This window comes from Squalius cephalus (genome assembly GCF_949319135.1).
Source record: "Squalius cephalus genome assembly, chromosome: 10".
Taxonomy (NCBI): domain Eukaryota; kingdom Metazoa; phylum Chordata; class Actinopteri; order Cypriniformes; family Leuciscidae; genus Squalius; species Squalius cephalus.
In genome coordinates this window covers 15,414,207-15,434,023 of record NC_137131.1, presented here as the reverse complement: position 1 = coordinate 15,434,023, position 19,817 = coordinate 15,414,207, and the positions used below count along the sequence as shown (strand labels likewise).

General features: G+C 39.0%; 1 protein-coding gene across 1 annotated transcript in view; it reads right to left on the bottom strand.

Annotated features, from left to right (window-relative positions):
* The window catches only part of raver2 (ribonucleoprotein, PTB-binding 2), a 66,643-nt gene extending 53,339 nt beyond the window's left edge, over positions 1 to 13,304 (bottom strand). Inside the window, exons 1-2 of the mRNA XM_079883658.1 lie at positions 13,278 to 13,304; positions 12,505 to 12,828 (exon numbers count right to left, since the gene is read on the bottom strand). Coding sequence (XP_079739784.1) covers positions 12,505 to 12,828; positions 13,278 to 13,289 — 336 coding nt within the window. The 5' untranslated portion in view covers positions 13,290 to 13,304. The remainder of the gene's footprint in view (positions 1 to 12,504; positions 12,829 to 13,277) is intronic.
* Positions 13,305 to 19,817: the final 6,513 nt, after the last annotated feature.

The following is a 19,817-nucleotide window of genomic DNA, read 5'->3' as shown; positions in this document are numbered from 1 at the left end:
AAAGATCCATAACTGGTTTAACAAGGTGTTAACTTTATAGGGCAATAATTTCTCTTGCATGCATATGCATATCGTATAGGGCTGATGATTTCATTTGTGTGAGGATTCAAGAGGAAAGAATGTTGGCACATTGTGTGAGTAATGTCGCATTTGGCCTCCAGCCATCATTTAAAGAGAATCTGAGACATAAAATATCTCTTTCAGAAGGGTTTCTTCATTTTCTTAAATCAAATAAAGGTCATAAACGTTTTGTTTTTTTTTCCTGGTGAAACAATATCATCAGAGAAATATCATTAAAAACTCAGAGATTCAGTAATAATAAATCCAGTGAGTGATCATCCGGATATATAGGGCACCATTCAAACAAATGTTCTTTTTATCATTATGAAAATCGATACAATTAAGGTGTGGCCATGAAAATAGGGTTCCCAACTGCAGCCACACAAAGAAACAGTGTCCGCTGTTATCCATCAGATAAACACACACAAACGCTGTCTCATAAATCTCTTCCTCTTCCCTTTTATGCACACAGCAGGCCCTGCTGTCACATCTCGAACGTGTAAAGAGAGATAAACCAGAGGTGCCCACCCTGGCTTTGTGTGTTTCTTTAGCAGGTCATAAGGAACATCCAGAAGGACACACTTGAATTATGACAAAGGGACTTCTGGATTCGGCAGGGGACACGGCATACAGAAACAGTGTGGGGCTGTTAATGTGTGCTACGCTGAGTTACTGTTCACTGCGACGTGTAATTTCATGTAAAGCTGCCGGTCTATCGAACTTTCACAATGATTTTACTGAGGAGCTAAAATTGTGAATTTCATGTTGATCTTAAGTTAAGTGATCTTAGCCCTTAAGATTCCTAAAAAGTGTGTCATTAGACCAGTTTCATGATTCTGTCTAGCAACTTGTGAATTAAAGTGTTAGTTCAGCCAAAAATGTAAATTCTGTCATTGATTACACACCCTCATGTCGTTCCAAACCCATAAGACCTTCGTTCATCTTTGGAACACAAATGAATGAAAGATATCTTTACTACCTTTCTGAGCCATAAGAGTGGTAATAACATTGCAGTCTATAGGGGGGTCAGAAAGTCCAAAAATATCTCCATTTGTGTTCCGAAGATGAACGAAGGTCTAACGGGTTTGGAACGACATGAAAGTAAGAAATGAATGACAGAAATTTCATTTTTGGATGAATTATCCCTTTAAGAAAGAACTGTCCATCTCCATGATGGATCAATTCAAAACTCTGATCAGTGATTGATAATCTCCTTTTAAACTATTCCAGAGCAAATACAAAAATATTGCAAATTGTTATAATCCCTATAATCCCTACTTTTTATGATGTTCAAGACTAATGATTTTTAGAAGGCAGCTGTCTGATTCTGAAATGGTGAACGGGAACATGGTTTGTGTAACATATTATTAGCTGTTTGATCATGTAGTTAGACCAAAGGCTTATCATATCAATTACCGTTGAGTGTCCGATGTTGTAAAGAGTGATACATTAAACGCATTACCATTCTGATACATCGCCTTGTAGAGATGGCCCTCATGTATAATTCTCTCTTCCTCTTCTTCTTCCAAATCAGTTTCTGGTTCAGACATATACGGCTGAATTAAACCGATATTCCACTTGCCACTGTGTAGCGTTTACTACAGTTGACTGAGGGGATCAGGTAGTCCGAGCTGGTGTGGGACTAATTTGCATATTCATGGTTCTGCGTATACTAAAGGAAGCAAGGGTGTAGTTACATTCAAGCTGTTTTAAGGCATGAAGAAATTATTTTCACAGAATATTTTTTTAAATATGTCATTCTGATTATCAAAGATGAGTATTTAGACATAAAATTATAGCCAGCAGGCAACTTCAAGCGACAAACACAACTCTAGTTTAAAAAAGTACAAAGACATTTTTATCTGTCATTACTTCTGGAGAGTAACAGCACAGAGTCAGACACTGGACAAGGATGACATTTTTCAGTGTTCTTGTGTCAACCGCATGGTATCAAATGGAGTATGCTTTCAAAAGCTAGGCCTATGCATTTGGATGTCCACATACACTATATTTGTCTCAGAACTGAAGTATACTTTGGATTTAAGAGGTTTTGTGTGAACTATGACTATTTTAAAATGTTTTTTTTTTTTAATAGTAAACGGACACTCAACCACTCAAGCAAGCACTCTGAGCTTCCATTTAACATATTTTATGTGCTCTATGTATATTCGAGTACTCAATTTCAATTTAGCCATGTCGAGTAACCGGCAAAATACCGGAAGTGGTGCATCCCATGGACGAGAATCCATGAACTGCATTATTAGACCGTTTTCTAAGGCTGCATGTTGTATTAAAACCATTTAATAAAACATACACAGCATAGATAATGATATTGAGAATTCACAAAGACTATGATTCAATTAAATGAATGCTGGTTTAATATATATGCACTTTAATTATTTACATGCGCCTCAGAGCAGCTCCATTCACAGTAAATGCTGCTCCACATGAACTGTTATCATTTACATGCGTGGAGCTCGTCTCAAACTTCATCTCTGCATATGCTGTGCGCTTGGGTTGCTTATAACGTTAATCTGGGAACGCAATGTGTGCCATTTCATTAGATTTGTAATGTAAATCATTTATAAACTTAAGCCAACACAAGAGAATACATCAATATGTTACTAAAAATATACAAACAGTTAATCATAATTTCAATTGTGGAATACACCTGTTGGGTGCTTTCATTGATTACCCTTAAAGAGCATCTTGCAGGTAAAAAAAAAATCTAAATGAATATATAACTGTGTATGAAAATACCATATGAAAAGATAATGCAGGATTTAAAATGTTTAAAAACGACATAAGGACACCAATTTAGTAGATAAAGTAAGCATTTCTTTGACTGCTCGTACAAACCGCTTTTTTTCAACATCGCGTCATTTTACGTCACACGAGGGAGATATGCTGTGCTCTGCCAGCTCAGTGCAGAGTAGGTTGGTATTCAGTAAGAGCGGTCGTGAGTCAGTGTGTTTTCAGTAGTTTTTGTATTTCAATTTATCATCGTCATGGTAAATTTATGTGTTTGTGGAGCTTGCAAAAACTCCAGCCTGTCAGGACATCGAGTCCACCGGTTTCCTAACAAGAAAAAGGACGGTGCTATCTTTCGTGTCTGGGTGCGGTTTGTGCAGGTGAAGAGACGGGATTTCTCTTCCGCGTCGGCTTCGGAAAACGCGGTCGTGTGTAGCGTTCACTTCAGATCGGAGGATTATCGTCCCGGCGATATGATGGAGTTCAACATGGGATACCGAAGTAAGAACCGGGTGAGACTCAGAGCTGGTGCGGTTCCTTCAGTGCACGCATCTTCGGGTTCTCCCGCCGGATGTAGGCGCGAGCACAACATCAACTGGCAAACGCGTAAACTGTAAGCGGAACGAAACTGAGCTACTCGTTATTGTGTTTGTGTGGACCGTTTATCAGTTTGGACCAGTGCAGCGCGAGCCTGATCAAGCAACACTGTAACTGCGAGATCCAGTAAATAAAGCATTTGAATTCGCCACTGAATAATAACATCGCTGCAAGATCTAGTGAGAAATATTCACATTTCTCCGTTATTAACGGATCGAACAGCGCTGACGTGGAAACCAGGAATAAACATTGTGCAATGAATGAACGAACTATCCAGTGTCCACAGATCAGCAACATTCACCATGGCTTTACTGTAGTAACACTAACTGCAACCATGGAAGTTTGGCATTTTCCACTAAGGCCCAGTATGCATCCACCTCCCTGCAACACTGACTTTCCTCAGCTGTAAACATTGTCTCGCATTTCCCACGCAAGCACCTATGGAACAAAAAATGTATCAGGAATAAATATCTCTCTGTCTCTCGATGAGAAACCGCTATAAGTTATGTCACGTAACGTTAGTCTGGGCGGATATTAATGAGCATGACAAACGCCTGATCGAAGCTTAGTTTCTGTTATTGTAAGTTCCAATATGTTCTGTCTAACATTAATTCTGGCCTGTCCCTGCTCTCTTGGCAGCCTAGCAGGCTCATAATTGTATGGCTGTGGTCCGTCAACAATTTCTTCAGCGTCCGAAATGTCATTGCGATCCATTTTTCCCTGTTGTTTGAATCGACCGCTCTCCCTCGTGCTACGTCACGCCCATTTTCAGAAGCGGAAGTAAAATTTTCTCACAAAAACGACTCCAGAAGCCACTGTAGTGTATTTATACGTTTTTTTTAAAGAAAATCTAGTTCCTACATTATTTTTCTATACATTGACTTGTTGGGTCTTCTAACCTGCAAGATGCTCTTTAAGGTAGCCGTAGCTTTCAGCCAGAAGCAGATATCATCAGGTGGAACCCAACCTTCCTTGAGTGTTTCGAACCTTAACCACAACACTCTCCAGTTGGTGGGTCGGCAGTGGTGGCCAAATTACTGCCCATCTGCTCCTGGCTTCCAGCTGTCTTCCTCTCTCTTACTCCATATGCATCATGAAGCTCATTCAGCCTCCTCTCCCATCCTACGAGTAGCGTTCTTTTTGCTCTTCTCGTCCATGCCTAAAGCTGACAACCACCGCCATGCTGATTTGGCAGGAAAGCCTCTGCACCCTACTTCCATAGGGAACATCCATGCCTGCCATCCTTTGTCTTTGCACTCCTGGATTAAAGGCTGATATTTCAAGGCCTTCCTCTCATGAGCCTCCCCACAGCCCTCATCCCATGGCATGGTCAGCTCGATTACAATGATGTTACGGTGTTTGGCTGACCACAGGAAGATGTCTAGGCGAAGAGCTGTGTTGACCACTTCCGGAAACTGCAGCCTCCTTCCGACGTCGACTGTCATTTCCGAAGAGCTTGTGGCTTGCAGTAGATTGGATTTTGCTGATGCCCTGGCTGCGAAGGGTCTGGCTCCCTCCTTGATGAAGGTGATACTTTTTCTCTCGTCTGTGCGACCTAGCCTCTTCTTGCACCTCTCTCGCTCAAGTGTCGGCCAGGGACAGGAGCACCTTGTCGTGGCGCCACCTATATCGACCTTGGGTTAAAGATGTTTTGCACCCTGACAATATGTGTGTCAGTGTCCCCTTTTGACCACAGAGCTTGCAGTACAGTTCGTCCCTAAACCCCCATGTGTGCAAATGAGACTGTGAAGGATGGGTGTCGTACCCGGAGCTCAGCAGGAAAGAGATGCGGTAGGGCTCCAGTCTCCACAACTCTGCCCATGTGATCTTACACTTGGGCAGATTCCATTTTGTCCACGCTCCCTGGGATGCTTGTTTCACTGCTCTGGACAAACGCCTCTGTTCCTCTTGAGCTCAGATTTCTGACTGGACCATGCCTCGCTTTATCTTTGTGCTTGCATTCCCGAACTGTTGGAAGTGTGTCGACCCCAGGCCTTGGCGGCCTATGCAGGTATTGCCAATGATGTCATGCCACTTCAGTGAGCTTTCTGCCTGTTAACTGGCTGAGCTAACTGCCCATTTACGGCCTGATCTTGTAATGATGCCTGCTTGCTTTACCCGGACGTCTTTGGAATTTCTCAGACTTAGCGCGACTCTGCATTTTGCCACCTTGAACTCCTCCACGACAGATGACAGAGGGAGCTGCAGCTGTCCTGAACGGATGTAGAGGCCCACCAAAGACCATCTCCGCAGGTGCTTGTTGGTTTTCCTCTTGATGCCTTCTACAACTGTTATGGGGAACTCATAGACTGTGAGGAGCCAAATAAGCCTGGGCAGAAGACCGTGCTGGTACTGCCAGGTTTTAAATTTTCCGGGGAGTCCGGACCTGTCAATCTTCTTCAACTATTCTTCGGTTTGCTTCACAGCATCTGCAACATTGCCACCATCTTTCAGTGATGCACTGAACCACTTTCTCAAGCACTTTATGGGGCTGTTCTCAATGGATGGAATGACCTCGCCTTGAACTTGAAGTCCAAACGTACTCGTGACTCTGCCCTTCCTGATCACCAGCCTTCTGGACTTCCTGGCCTTTAATGACAACCTTGCCCAAGTGGCTACGTTATCCAGGGTTTCCAGTACCCATCTTGCTTGGACATGCGTCACAGTTGTTATTGTTAACGCATCCATGAAACCCTGCAGAACCGGCTGAATGATGCCTGACTCCAGGACGGGGCCACAAGTTATGCCTTCCACTGCTGTTATTAGAAGGTTCATGCCCATGATAAAGAGGATTGGGGGGATGGTGCATCCCGTTGGGATTGCGCCATCAAAATAAGAGTTTAAACCCTCGCTCTAAGTTTGCATGTTTTGATGTCCATGTTCTTGTTCAAGAAATTACAGTGGCTGTAGCATTTCTATCATAAAGAAGTTGCCAAATATTAAAGATTAGAGGGATACTTCAGGATTTAGCATTAAGCTTTGTATTAGTAGAAAACCTGTAGTATTTTCGAATTACCGTGCTTTCCACCCTCATACCCTCCTGAGAGGAGAGATTTATGTATTTTTTGTCTGGAAAAAATCCTCCGATGACGCAAAAATCGTCATTTTGCGTCATCGGAGGATTTTCTGGCCAGAGGCTAAAGACTACAGCCAGTAGTAGGGGCTGTTCCGCATTTGTTCAACCCGCCCATAGAGGGTGGGATCTCACTCACATAATGTACACACAGTCAGCCGTCTTTCTTTGGAAGCTAAGCTAACAGGCTCTTGTTCTGTGGAGAAAGCTGAGTAGTAGGAGAAAACTGAGTAGTAGGGGTTACCATCCTCCTTTTCCCGGACTTGTCCGGCGGGCGAGATCGTTCAAAATGTCCGGAATTCAGCTTTTGCTTTCTGCGGTCGCCATTCATTGTTTACATGCACACCTCTTGTTTCAATCTAACTGAATTCATTCCGATTGGTGAATCTGAATGTAGTGTTTACATGAACGCTAAACAAGACATCGGTTGATGTGCGTTTTAACATTGCTAAGAAAATTCCCGCACCTCCGTGAGAGATGGTGCGTCTCACAGGTGTCTCATCAGTAATCACGCCACCGGCCTTGCGCCGTTCTCTCGCGACCCTCAGCCTCGTCCTGCTCGCCACAGTAAACATGATGAATGGTGACTGTAGAACGCAAAAGCCGAATCCCGGACATTTTGGGCGATCTCGAAATCCCAGGCAGACTCGTCACGGAGACTCACTGGTAGCCTAACCTTGTTGTTTTCAACTGCGCTCTCTAACTGGTAGGCGTGGCCTCCTAGGGCAGCGAAGCAAGTGCATTCTGGGAGTTGTTGTCTTTCATCCACATAAGCCAAAAATACATTTTCTGGCTTTTCTCAGTCTAGAAAGCTCCAAATTAAAAAAATTCTTCACATTTCTTCTACTTAAATGACCAATTTTAAATACACATTCATCTTTCCAGAGGTGAAGTATCCCTTTAAGTAAACATTTGAATTGAAAAAGGATTTGATCTGCAGTAAAGTGTAACAACAACAGGCTGCCCTCTGCAGGCATTTGCTATAATACATAATGTACATAAGATGATTGTTTATATATTGTATTTTAACAGCTTTGTTCTATAAAACCATATGTTTAGGCCTACTTGTTTTTTATACTTTATTTTAACCAAATATTATTGCCTCATTGTTATATATGGTTTTTTTTTTAGTCATTTTAAAGGCTTGGGTCTATTTTTACTACCACAAAAAATATCAGATTACTCGATTAATCGTCAAAATAATCAACCGATTACTCAATTATCTAAATAATCATTAGTGACAGCTCTACAATCGTGTCTCTTCAGAAGACTGGGTTAAACCACTTGATTCCTATATCACATTTACAAAGTTTTGACCTTTTTGAATCCTCAGAGTGTTGTTTACATGACAGAACTCTCAGGTTTCATTAAAAAATATTGTAATTTGAAGATTAATGAATGTTCTAAGGGTTTGGAAAGACATGAGGGTGAGTAAATGATGACAGAATGTTCATTTTGGGGTGAACTAACCCTTTAATTATACTTTTATGGTTTTGTTTATTTTTTTTTATCTTTCATGAGGTTGACAGGCCCAGCCCCAGATCACTACATTTCACTGTAGACAATAACAGCTTGGATATTCTTCAAAACTTCTCTTTTTGTGTTCCACAGAAGAAAGAAAGTAACATGATTGTGAGTAAATGAGAAGAGAACTAGACTAATATATTAGTAGTAATATGAGAATTTGAATTTACTTGAATACTACTCGTGTCTGTTAATACATTCATTGCCTTCGATATGTCTGAAAACCAATTGAAATTGAGTAGACAGCACAGACATACATCTAATCTGCTATATAGTACAAATAAACTACATTTTTTTCAGCTTCAAATTCTGTAAAGTACTACTTTGGTAAATGGAAAAACATTTAGTCTAATTCACTTTCTTTGCCATTTCAAAGAGCAATGCATTCCCTCCCTCTCCCTCTAGACAGAGTCAACAAGACACTTTCCACACAATGAAGTCTGCCTCAGTTATGGCTTTCTCTTAACACATGCATTGTAATGGCCCATAAATGGCCAGAAAGCCTGAGTAAGCATCCGGATACCATTAGAAATGGATCACAATGTCAGGACCAGCATCAGCCTGCTATGATTCAACTAAACATCTGGGACGGTTGAAAGCTAACAGAACGAATGGAGGTTACTGCCCTTGATTAATGTCCCTGCGCATGTTCACCAATGAAGCACAGTTCATGCTGAAAGACGGTCTGCATTAACAAGAGGATTTAAAACTAAAAGAGGGAAGTTAAAACTAAAAGAGAGAGGAATTTATCAGTGAGAGTTTAAATATGCTCACTTCTGTATAATTTTTGTACAGAGCAAGAAGACATGGCCACGATGAGATGTTTTTTTTTTTTTTTATGAATGTGTTGTAGGTCTGTGACATTGATGAAAGCTGCTAACTACTATTTCACAACACACACTTTTAAATATGGTAGTTTTTCATTTTCAATCTGCAATGTGCAGAACAAATTTGTTATTGTCACTCAATGAGATAATCTTTCACTAAACTTCACCCCCTTGGTTACTGTTGCTAGGTAGGACAAGCTTTTATACTAGCCCGGCTCCAGGCAATGTCAAACATGGATGGAAAACTAACAGAATTGTGTGCAATACATAAGGAATTAATTATGAAAAACATCTAGTTTCCATGTACAGTACATTTAGTCTGACCCCTAGTAATTATATTTAGTCATAAATGTCATGCAGCATTTAACATTTCCACAACATACTCATTATGGTACTGTAAATTTCTTAGTTGTTTTATCGAGGTCTATGACCTTAATTAATATGTAAAATAATTTAATTATTAATTTAATGTTTTTCAATAAACTGTTCATAATGGACAGCAGAACAACTGTCAAACTGGATTTAATTGTCTGAGATGTTCATTGTTTCACTTTCATAGCATTTTAGATGAGTTTAACAACTTTCACTGTATTTTAGTCTGAGTTTGGTCAGGCTGCGGTCTCCTACTAAACAGAGTACGTATGATGAAATTTAAAGGTTTTTGCACACAGGAAAGCCAGATAGTGGGGTGAGACATGAAAACTCTTATCAGATGTAGAGCTTGCTTTGTCTTATGGTGACCCGATTCAACAGCCAAGGTGATGAGAGGTCAGGACAGAACAGAGAGAAATTTAAACCAGTCAAAAACTAATCTTCAGAGGGAAGGGGAAAGGAAACAATTTATTCTAGCGAGCAACACTAGGTAAACAGTAGGAATGCTTCGATCAGGATGTTTTGCAGCCGATTCCAAATATCGATTTTTGTCATCACAATCGGCCGATACTGATCCCTATCATTCAAGCTTTAAATAAGTGATATGTAAGCTCTCTGTTGCCTGTCACTGTTAACCGCCTACACACTGAAGGCATTTTTAATGATTTCATGTGATTTCAAGTGGCATACTTGGCTTATAACTCTACAAAAAACAAAGTATCATCAAGTACATGTATTTTCCATGTTTAGAGGTTCTTATGTAACAACACTGCTGAATCTGATCCCTTAGCAATTCTAAACATATAAGACTACATATTTCCTCAATTTTTGGCAGATTTGAAATCTATTTTTATTTAGGGGTGGGTGATAAAGACCTACTGGTTTCAAGGATTACATTCAAACACTGACAGAAGACAGCTTGGGGACAGTAAATTATTATTTAAATTATTATTCAATTGTTTCACATATAACTCAGGGTTAAAGGCAATATGAAAAAGAAATAGAATAAAGAAATACTGAAAAAGGCAATATTTCTCATTTACATTTAGTTTAACTTGATGCACTAAATTAATTAAAACTGAAAAAATGACTACAAATATAGACCTATTTTTTTTAAGTAAAAAAAGACAAAAAAACTAAAAATGACTAAAACTTTTACATTAAAAGTAAAATATAAAAAATAATTCACAATATTAATAAATAGTCTCTTGATATAAAATACCACTGTAATAAATAAATAAATAAATAAAGTAATAGTTTGTCAAAAAACATATTCAAAAGGCGACTCAAAAACTTTTACATATGTATATGCATATATATATATAATTTCATTTTCATTTTATTTGTTTGTTTTTTTGTTAACTGTTGTGTGAACATGCACGTTAATTCTCCAGTGCTGAACATCTGCTACTGACAAACCAACAACAAACCTGTGGAAGAGTGGACAGAGCTCAACCGTGGGGAGGGGGTGAGATCACCCAAAATATGAAGCACATCAGATGTCACCTGACAAAGAGCCAATCAACATGATTTCTGACATTTATACTTCCCCAACCTGTGACCGACCAGCTCTTAAATTATTCAGTATAAGGAGCGGAGTGATTGTGTATGTATGAATGAGGGACACAGACAGAAAGAGAGAGAGAGCTGCTTTGCCTGACATGTGTTCTTAGTGATAAGCCGCTACTCTGTGACCCGATCACAGCGGTGGTGTGCACCTGACACTTTTCTCCAAACTGTTACTCACTGTCGTGCTGTCTAAGGTTATAGGTGCTTGTAATACACAATGCAGTATGTGCTATGTGAAATAATATACAATAGTATATCAAAACAATTAATCATAGGGTGAATTCAGGATGATTGGGACACTTTTTGCCATTGAGATGACTTGGAAAAAGTGTCCCAATCAACCTGAATTCACCTATTTAAAAAAACCCAGCTTTTTGCATGAGATATTCATCATGACAACCTAATATGAAACTGCATGTGTTAAGCACTGTTGAAGAGCAGACGTACAGTGCGGCGGCATCTGTTCAGGAGATACTAACAATTGGATATTAACTGCATTCATCTCCTCCTGAAGCTGGGGAAATATTACACCTCCCTCAAGGAGCCAGGTATCCGACATGTTTACTGACATTAATAATGTGGGGGGAAACTCTGTAGGAAAAAATGCCATCGGCAGCAGCTACCTCAGCTCCTTGAATATGAAAATCTCCCACTCAGAGTTCAGCTCACCGCTGTGCTGTTCTCCCTGCCTGAACGCCCTCAGCCGGATCTCAGTCTGTCTGTCTGTCTGTCTCCATGAGCAAACATGCCTCAAGACAAAGTCTAACCACAACCAGGCAAATTAATAAAGCTGCAGCATGCTTCCTTCATTAAGTAAACAAGTCATATGTAAATATCATAACCGTTTTAAAAGGAACGACATCAGTAGGCTATATCAGCAAATCAATAGGAATAATTTGACAAAACATAAAAGAAAAACCATTATGGCTCATTCAAATTAAATTCGTACTGTATGAGTGAATTTATTTCGAAAGAAGTCCAGTAGGCTATATTAACAGTTACACGGAATTAGTTAAATGTTCATGTTAATGAGTGTTTTAGTCGTATTTGTTATGTTGTAGGGGTAGGCTACATAAGACAAAAAGATTGATTTAAAACTGAACCAGAAAGGACGGTGAGCAGCTCGTTTTCAGCGGAACTCGGCGGCTATACAAACGGAGCGCGCGGCGCGTTCATCAAAAGGTGCCGTCGGGCTGTTATTTTACTGCATATTTTACGCTTTTGTGTTTTCGTTTCACTTCAGTGGTGATTCACAATATAGCCTACATTTTGTTATTTTAAGGCAAATAACGTTTTGGGTTGCGCGCAAACAGTTATACTACAGCTCTTCCGATGATAAACGTAAAAGTTTCAGCACTTTTCTATTCATTCATCTTTCAAGGTCACTTAAACGGAACTCTGCGTTTCCTCAGCCGTTAATTTGATGCCAAATATCCGTATTTCAAACTAACATTTGTTTAATTTAACTTTCTAGGAACTTATTTGTGTTTGCAATTTATTTATTTTGGCTGAAAAATATACATCATACGTGCTGTGCTAAACTGTCTGTTTATATACGTTAGATGTAAGTTAACGTAACACGTGAAATAATAAAAGCTGTTAACGTGTATGTATCTTGACAAACATACTTAATACTAAGAGCCCTTGGAAATGTGTTTCTTTTTCTCATGAACTAGTGAGCAGTGGAACTTTCACTTGTCAGGCTGATGTAGCCAATGTAAATCTCTTTACCTGGTTAGTTGTATCCTGTGGCAGGTTCTTAATAAGGATCTTCCTCCTGTTGCTCAGCTCTCTGCGAGTTTTCTCCAGCCGTTTCTCGATCTCCTCGGGATCAAGTTCCGGTAGATCTCTAAGGATGGTGATCCCCTCGGATGCTGCGTCCTCTTCCTGTCGGCTCGCGGGGCTGTCGGACTCCGGGTGAGGTGAGTTTTCCCGCTGTATCCCGTGCACGCTCGGCGGCTGGATGGATGAAGCTGCCGCCATTTTGAAGCGCTCAGTGGAAAGTGAGTCGGAGAGAGCGGATAGGTGGGCGTCTGTGCTTTGAGTCAAACCACTCTAGATAGAAAGTAAGTGAGGATGAGCCCCGACACAGTACAGCTGGCGACCTCCACCGATGGAAAACTAAACACATTCTGACTGTCAGTTTCTTTTTTCCCGTATAACCAGGACAGTATTTTAAACAAATAAATAAATAAACGATTATTCTGAAAAGAACAATGTCATACGATAGCAATGAAACAGTAACACATAATGATGTAATCAAATAATATAGTTCTAGTGTGCAGATATACCTAGTGTTATTAACAAATATTAAAAACATTATCAATATTTAAATAAACCTAGTATTTATTTATTTATGCGAATCATTTTTAAAGCACATGCAGTTAAAGTCACTATGAAATCAAAATTGACAATTCTTTTTCATGGAATGCAATATTTATTATAAATTATTTATCCGTGTAAATCATTATTTTAAAAGATTATGTGCCCCCTTCCCCTCCTACTTGCAAGGACATCCCTTCTCTTCTCTGATGAGTTCTTTTTCGTCATGAGGGCGGGACAACCTGTCAATCATATGAGATCACATTAGAAAATGACAATGATTTAAGGATCCAATCAGTTCCCCATGGACAAAATCAATTTTTTTTTTCTCGTTAGAGAAGCTGCTTCATTTGGATAGGCTATACATCACAATACGAAAAGCTTTTCGCAACTTCTCTTTCATGCCAACTTTAAAGGTTTTTTTACTGGTTGAAACTCTTTTCACATCCTGATAGCATCAATAGTAGAAGTGGTTTAAATATTTAAAAAATTATATATATTTCTGTGGAAGTCTCAGGAACCAAAAAAGTTCATCCAATCATTGCATTCTGTCCGAACACAATGATACGATGTCCTACCTGCCTTTCAACATAGCCTACAGTAGCCTATGTATTTCCATACCTTGCGCACCCTGCTTGTGCAGACATTACACATCATTAGCGCATTCCGTAAGGCCATGAGGTCGACCGATTGATTGGAACAATTATAGGCAAACATTCTATAGTTTTTCCAGGTTCCGTCAGTTGGTGGGCCGGCTGAGAAGGGTCTACTGTCATTTTACAGTAGGAGAGCAGCATCCAGAGGCGAAATAAAAACTATCACTGATGCCTCGTGGAGTTTGTTTTGACACGCGTTCCTGCGCGAACACTTCAGAAACGGATTTAAAACATAGACAACGAAATGGAATGTAAACAGTACACTACATACATGTTTCATATCATTATAAAGTCATTAATTTGTACCTTTAGTACCATTAGTACCTCAAGCGTTTAAAACAATATGACAAAAATACATGCAAGTCTGGCCCAAATGTTTAATGTCACAATGTTACCATCTATTTACATTAGTTTGTCTATTTGTTCGGTTTTTTTTTTTTTTTTCATATAAAGCTAGTGACATGAGAAACGTTCTTTTTTCATTGTGTAATACATATTTTCATTAGACAGAATTATCAAGTGCTCTAAAATAGAATCAAATAAAGTGAGAGTATACATTACATACAATATGTATCTAAAAACAGTGCTATGGCCTTTGTGTAGATATTTATAAATGGCCATCTTTAAGCATGACTGTTTGAATTTATATGAAATGGTAACACTTTACAATAAGAGCCCATTTGTAGCACTAAGTTTAATAAAAGTATGAGCTTATTCTGCGTTCACGGCACGTCGTAACAGTAATTACGAGATGACAACCCGTAACGTTCTACCCTGAGCTGTGCATGTCTTCAGACTCTGATTTTTTTATTTCTATGTCGAAATATTGCTAGCCTTTCCAAAATTGCCTAGGTCACAGTGAAATTTCAGAAATATTTTACAGGCAAAAAATATGTCCATTGTCTGTAGTCTGTATAAAAGTACAATTACATTTACTGTTGTTCTGTACATTTTTGTAGGGGAAATCGAGTTATTTCAATTGGAATTTATGCGATTGACATTTTTGTGTAAGTGCTAAGGATTTCCCCACACAGATATCACAACGGGTTCAAGTCAACAGCGTTGACCAACAGAAAGCTGTTTGGTTTGACAATTACTTTTGTGTGAGCTGTGCTTCATACATCGATACACAATTGAAAATAGACAATTGACTTGTCTAAAAAAATTTGACTATACCTTCCCAGCAAGCAATTTTGGGATTGCCATCCAAACACAGCCCTGACGTCTACAGTAGGCTAAAACAAGGCAAAATTTGGGCTGTCAGTGAAAATTTTATAGACGTCTAACTATAGCCCAAGAACATTTATACGCATAAACATAAGAAATGGAACCAAACACCTTGTAATCACTGTTGACTTTGCTTATATAATGGAGTATTATACATATCGCAAGTTATTTTGGTAAAAAAAAAAAGTCACCAAATTCAAGGTTATTTTGGCTAGAAGTGGGTTACTCATAGCCGGACTATATCGGGTCTATTGTTAACCTAGTCCTAGGCGGTGAAATGAAGGCTATTGCTTGCTGGGTTAAAGCTAAGCTCACACTAAGTCACTCAAATCAAGAATCTTTCTGTCAGCCAGCGTGGCGAATCCATGTGAAAAACATCTGCATGGGGAACTTTTTTGCCCACACGTGAGACTCCTGATTGTGTGGGTTCATATTGAAACAACTGGATTTCGCTAAACAATGTGTGACCACACTTTTATTGGTATTCAGTATAACAGTAGGCTAGCTTATTTTGGCAGAAAATTTTATTGGCATTTCTAGAGTGCCGTTCAATTTTTCACTTGTGTTTGGATCACTTCACTGTTTTCATGTTTCCAAAACTCTGTCCAATAGTGGCGATTATTGACAAGTGACTATAATTATTGAATCATTCACTCAACCAATTTCGTTCAAAAATACAGAATAACTCAGGAATGAACCACCACTGCTGTGTTGCTCAGAGATGCGTTTTCATTTGGAACTATTTTTCATTGATGGAGCAAACATAACTGCCAATAATATTTCTAAAAATGTAAGTTCTTCAGTATTAACTTATTGGGTTACACTTTATTTTACGGTGTCATTGTTACAGTGTAATTATATATTTAAGTAGGGCCTACTGCGTAATATTAATTAAGTGCATGTACTTACTATAGAGTTAGGGTAGGATTAGGGTTTGTTTGAGGGTTAGTTGCATGCAATTATGCATAATTAACTGTTACTATTGTAAGTACATGTAACATATGTAACAAGGACACTGTAAAATAAAGTGTTACCACTAATTGTTTATTGAACTGTTGGATGAAGGAATAAATAAACTGGACAAGATGACATTTATAGCTCAAAAATCATTTAGTGTGTATGCGTGGAGAGCTTATGTATGGCAAAAACATCTAAAGGCATGCCTGCAGAAAATCATGCATGCCTGACAGATCTTTTGACTCATTATACACTGGGTCTGGTGTGGAATGAATGACTTATGCCATTTCTCGTGGGTGTGCTAAATGCCATCTCCTGGCAGACTCCATCACAGGAGTCCTTATAATGTCCCTGAATGAACGCTTTCAGTTTCAGCAGCTACACATCCCACATCAACAATATTTACAGACCCGTGCGTTTGACTCTTTAAGAATGGCTAGCTAGCACATTGCTCTGATCCTGGATGTTTTTTGTTTGTTTTTTTTCAACACGAGAGCTATTCAAATGACAATTTAAACTGTTTTATTTAGCGTGAAATTACCTGTGCAATTTAGGACGTTGCGGTTTAAAGCACAAGGAAATATATAGCCCATTTCAAAGTAAACCGCCACTGCAATGCTTGATAAATACAATTGTCAGTTCATATTGCAGTGCGCGGATTAATGATTCCATCATTGCACAGTGCACACGGGTGATTTTCCACCATCACTAAGGCTGGGAAGTTTCTGAAAGACCCTAACATATACGAGTTCATCTGAATTACCTGAGCATGAATTGAAGCAGTGATTCAGCTCGTCTCTGAGTGGGAGTGAAAGAGAAGACCAGAATATTTCAATGGCTCGGAAAAGTAGTGCGTGGGCGCTCGAGCGAGTGTTGGAGCGGGCAGATCGCGCATCTGGGACGCGCGTGTGTTTATGAAAAGGGGTGATGGGAACCTTCAACTCCTCACCGCGAGCTGTGTTTAATGCGTGTAGTGTGCGTGGGCGGCGGTATCCGAGTCGTGAGTGTGTTTGTGTCATTGTGTGTGTGTGTGTGTGTGTGTGTGTGTGTGTGTGTGTGTGTGTGTGTGTTTGGTCTCAAGCATCGCGAATCCACGGGCGATTGTTTTATTTATGCGCGACTGTCTGATTTCACAATACATTTTGAGTTTCACTGTAAAGTGAGAGAACAATAAGTAATTAAAGTGAACACTTTGCACATCTCACAGGATATATTACGTTTGCCTCGCGGTAATGACAGAATGAGAGAAGCATTTTGAGAAGATGCTGGAGCAACTTGAGTTACTGGCTTTCTTTAAAGCTTCGACTAACTAACTCGAATCCTTCGAGTCAGATTATTTTCAATGAATCAGTTGAACCGGTTCATTAAAGGTCCCATTGCATGGATTATTTTAGTATTTTACAATGTTTCCTGGGGTGCCCTTATAATGTTAGTATGTTTTTTAGATCAAAAGTTGTAATTTACAAATAAAAGGCATATTTCCTAGCCTGATTTTAGCCTCTGATTTGAACGCTCTGTTTGAAGGGGCGAGTCTGCTGTGAGACTTCAGAGTAAACGCCCACTGCTGTGATTGGCTGACATGCTTGCATATGAAATATCTAGTATTACATGTGGAACTCTCTCGAAAACTTTTAGTATTACAGCTATTATACTATTACAGCTATCGGGATTAACGAATCGTGAGAAGTTTAAGTATTTAGATCTATTCCCATCACATAAAAGGTTGCAGTGATGACTGATGAGCATTGAGCAGATGACAGCCTGATCACGTGAATGAAGATCTTATCATTGCAGTGAAGTTTCTGCACTCTCACTCTGCAATTTCACCAATGCAAACATGAGGTAAGTACAGTAAGAGCTTCGTTGTGCAGTGTAACAGCGTCATTGATTTCATAACGAGTTTTGGCAAGTGTCCAGATAAACTCACGCTGTGTGATTGACAGCTTGGGCGATTGGAAAGGGATTGTTCTTTGATCGCTTTCTGTATATATATTAATCACAGTTTAAGTAAGATTATTTTCATCCTACTTAGAGAAACGACATGAAGTTGATCGTTTAGTCACTGGCTTGATTTACTTATGCATATTGAACGACTTTGAGAGAAAGATTATCTGTCTGAACTTGAACAATTACACATCAGAAATTCACATAACCCACTGGTTCTTCAGAGGCTCGGATGAAGGAACTAAAAAAATACTTTTGTGTTCATTTGTACATCCAAACACTGAGCAACTGCCATGCTTCGCTCGTTTGCAAGCCATGATGTCTCTCGAGGAAAAACCAATATCGCACTCGCGCAGCTCATTTTTCTCATGGGCGGGCCAAATTCTTTTTGCTGGCAAAGAAGAGAAAGGGGAGGTAACCTTTCCCCTTATGACGACATAAGGGGAAGATTTCTAGATTCGCCCGTCTGAGCTTTCATTTTCTCAAAAATACCCAGGGCTTGGTTTACACCCATCAAAACGTCTAGCCACTGGGGGACCATAGGCAGGCTAGGCAAACTCATATTTAGGTTAAAAAAACCTCATAAAGTGAAATGTTCATGCAATGGGACCTTTAAATGGTGTCTAAACTTTTTACAGTCTATGGGTCTAAAACATTTAGTTTCGCTCTGAATCGGTCCGAGTGAACCCGACTGGTAATGAGCCGACAACTAATTAACTGAACGTAAACGCATTGACTGTACTGAGGATTTGACTGATTTGGGGGTTGAGTTGGTTTTAATAGGCTAAATAGCATTATGTATTTAACATGTAAAAACCCTTTCATCCGTAATGTAATTATGTAAATAGTCATGCAAATTACTCTAAATACTTTTTGTTTGTTTTTTGCAGCCCAAATAAATAATCTAAACACATTAAATTACAATAAACACTCTTGTTAATAAAAAGTAATAGGAAAAATGTTTATATGGCATATTGGAACATTTTTAGGGTATGTAAAGGTGCATTCACACATGTCATAATCAGTGTTGGGTAAGTTACTCTAAAAAAGTAATTAATTACTTGCTACTAATTACATTATCAACAGTGTATTTAGATTACTGTACTAAATACGCTCTCTAAAAGGTATTGCATTACTTGTTACTATTTACTTTCTAAATCCCATATCAACCTCGACCAGTTGAACAATACAAGGATAGACCTGAAACTGCTCTTTTAATTCTTTCAAATAAATAATATAAAATTGCATAAATTATTCTTGAACTGACCAAAGTATGGTTACATTAAAAACCTACATTTTATCAGTAGACGTTCAATTTTGATCTTAACTCCACTATTATTTTATACTATGGTTAATACAGTATTTAATGCAATTACATCAGAAGTTACTGTAATTAAATTACAGAAAAATTAAGAGTAATCCCTTACTTATTCAAGGGAAAAGTAATTAAATTACAGGAATTAAATACTTAGTAATGCATAACACCCAACACTAGTCGTAATTTTCATAATTATGAGATTACAGCTTGCAAAAAACGCTCGCATCCTCGTAGAACTCAATTACAACTTGTAAACTTGGAATTCCCTGAGAGCTCCGACTTGTACACATGACCGCTACAGGGTCATTTGCTATAGAAACAAATAATTCCTAGTCTGAGAACGTGAACAGCTCTGAGTAGATCATCACAACATGGCATGAACGCAGCAAAATATACCACGCCGGGAGACACGTTAAAAAAAAAGATGTGAGGATGCAAAGTGTATATGAATGGTTTCTTTAAAAGTGCTTTGAAACACACTGTTCCAAATAACCGATTCACGAAAAAAATGATGCTGTCCCCCTTGGACTCAATTTAACAGAAGTGCTCCACTTTTATTCCAACCTCACTGTGTGCTCGCAACTGACGTTTGGGTTAAAATTATCCACCTAGGATCAACG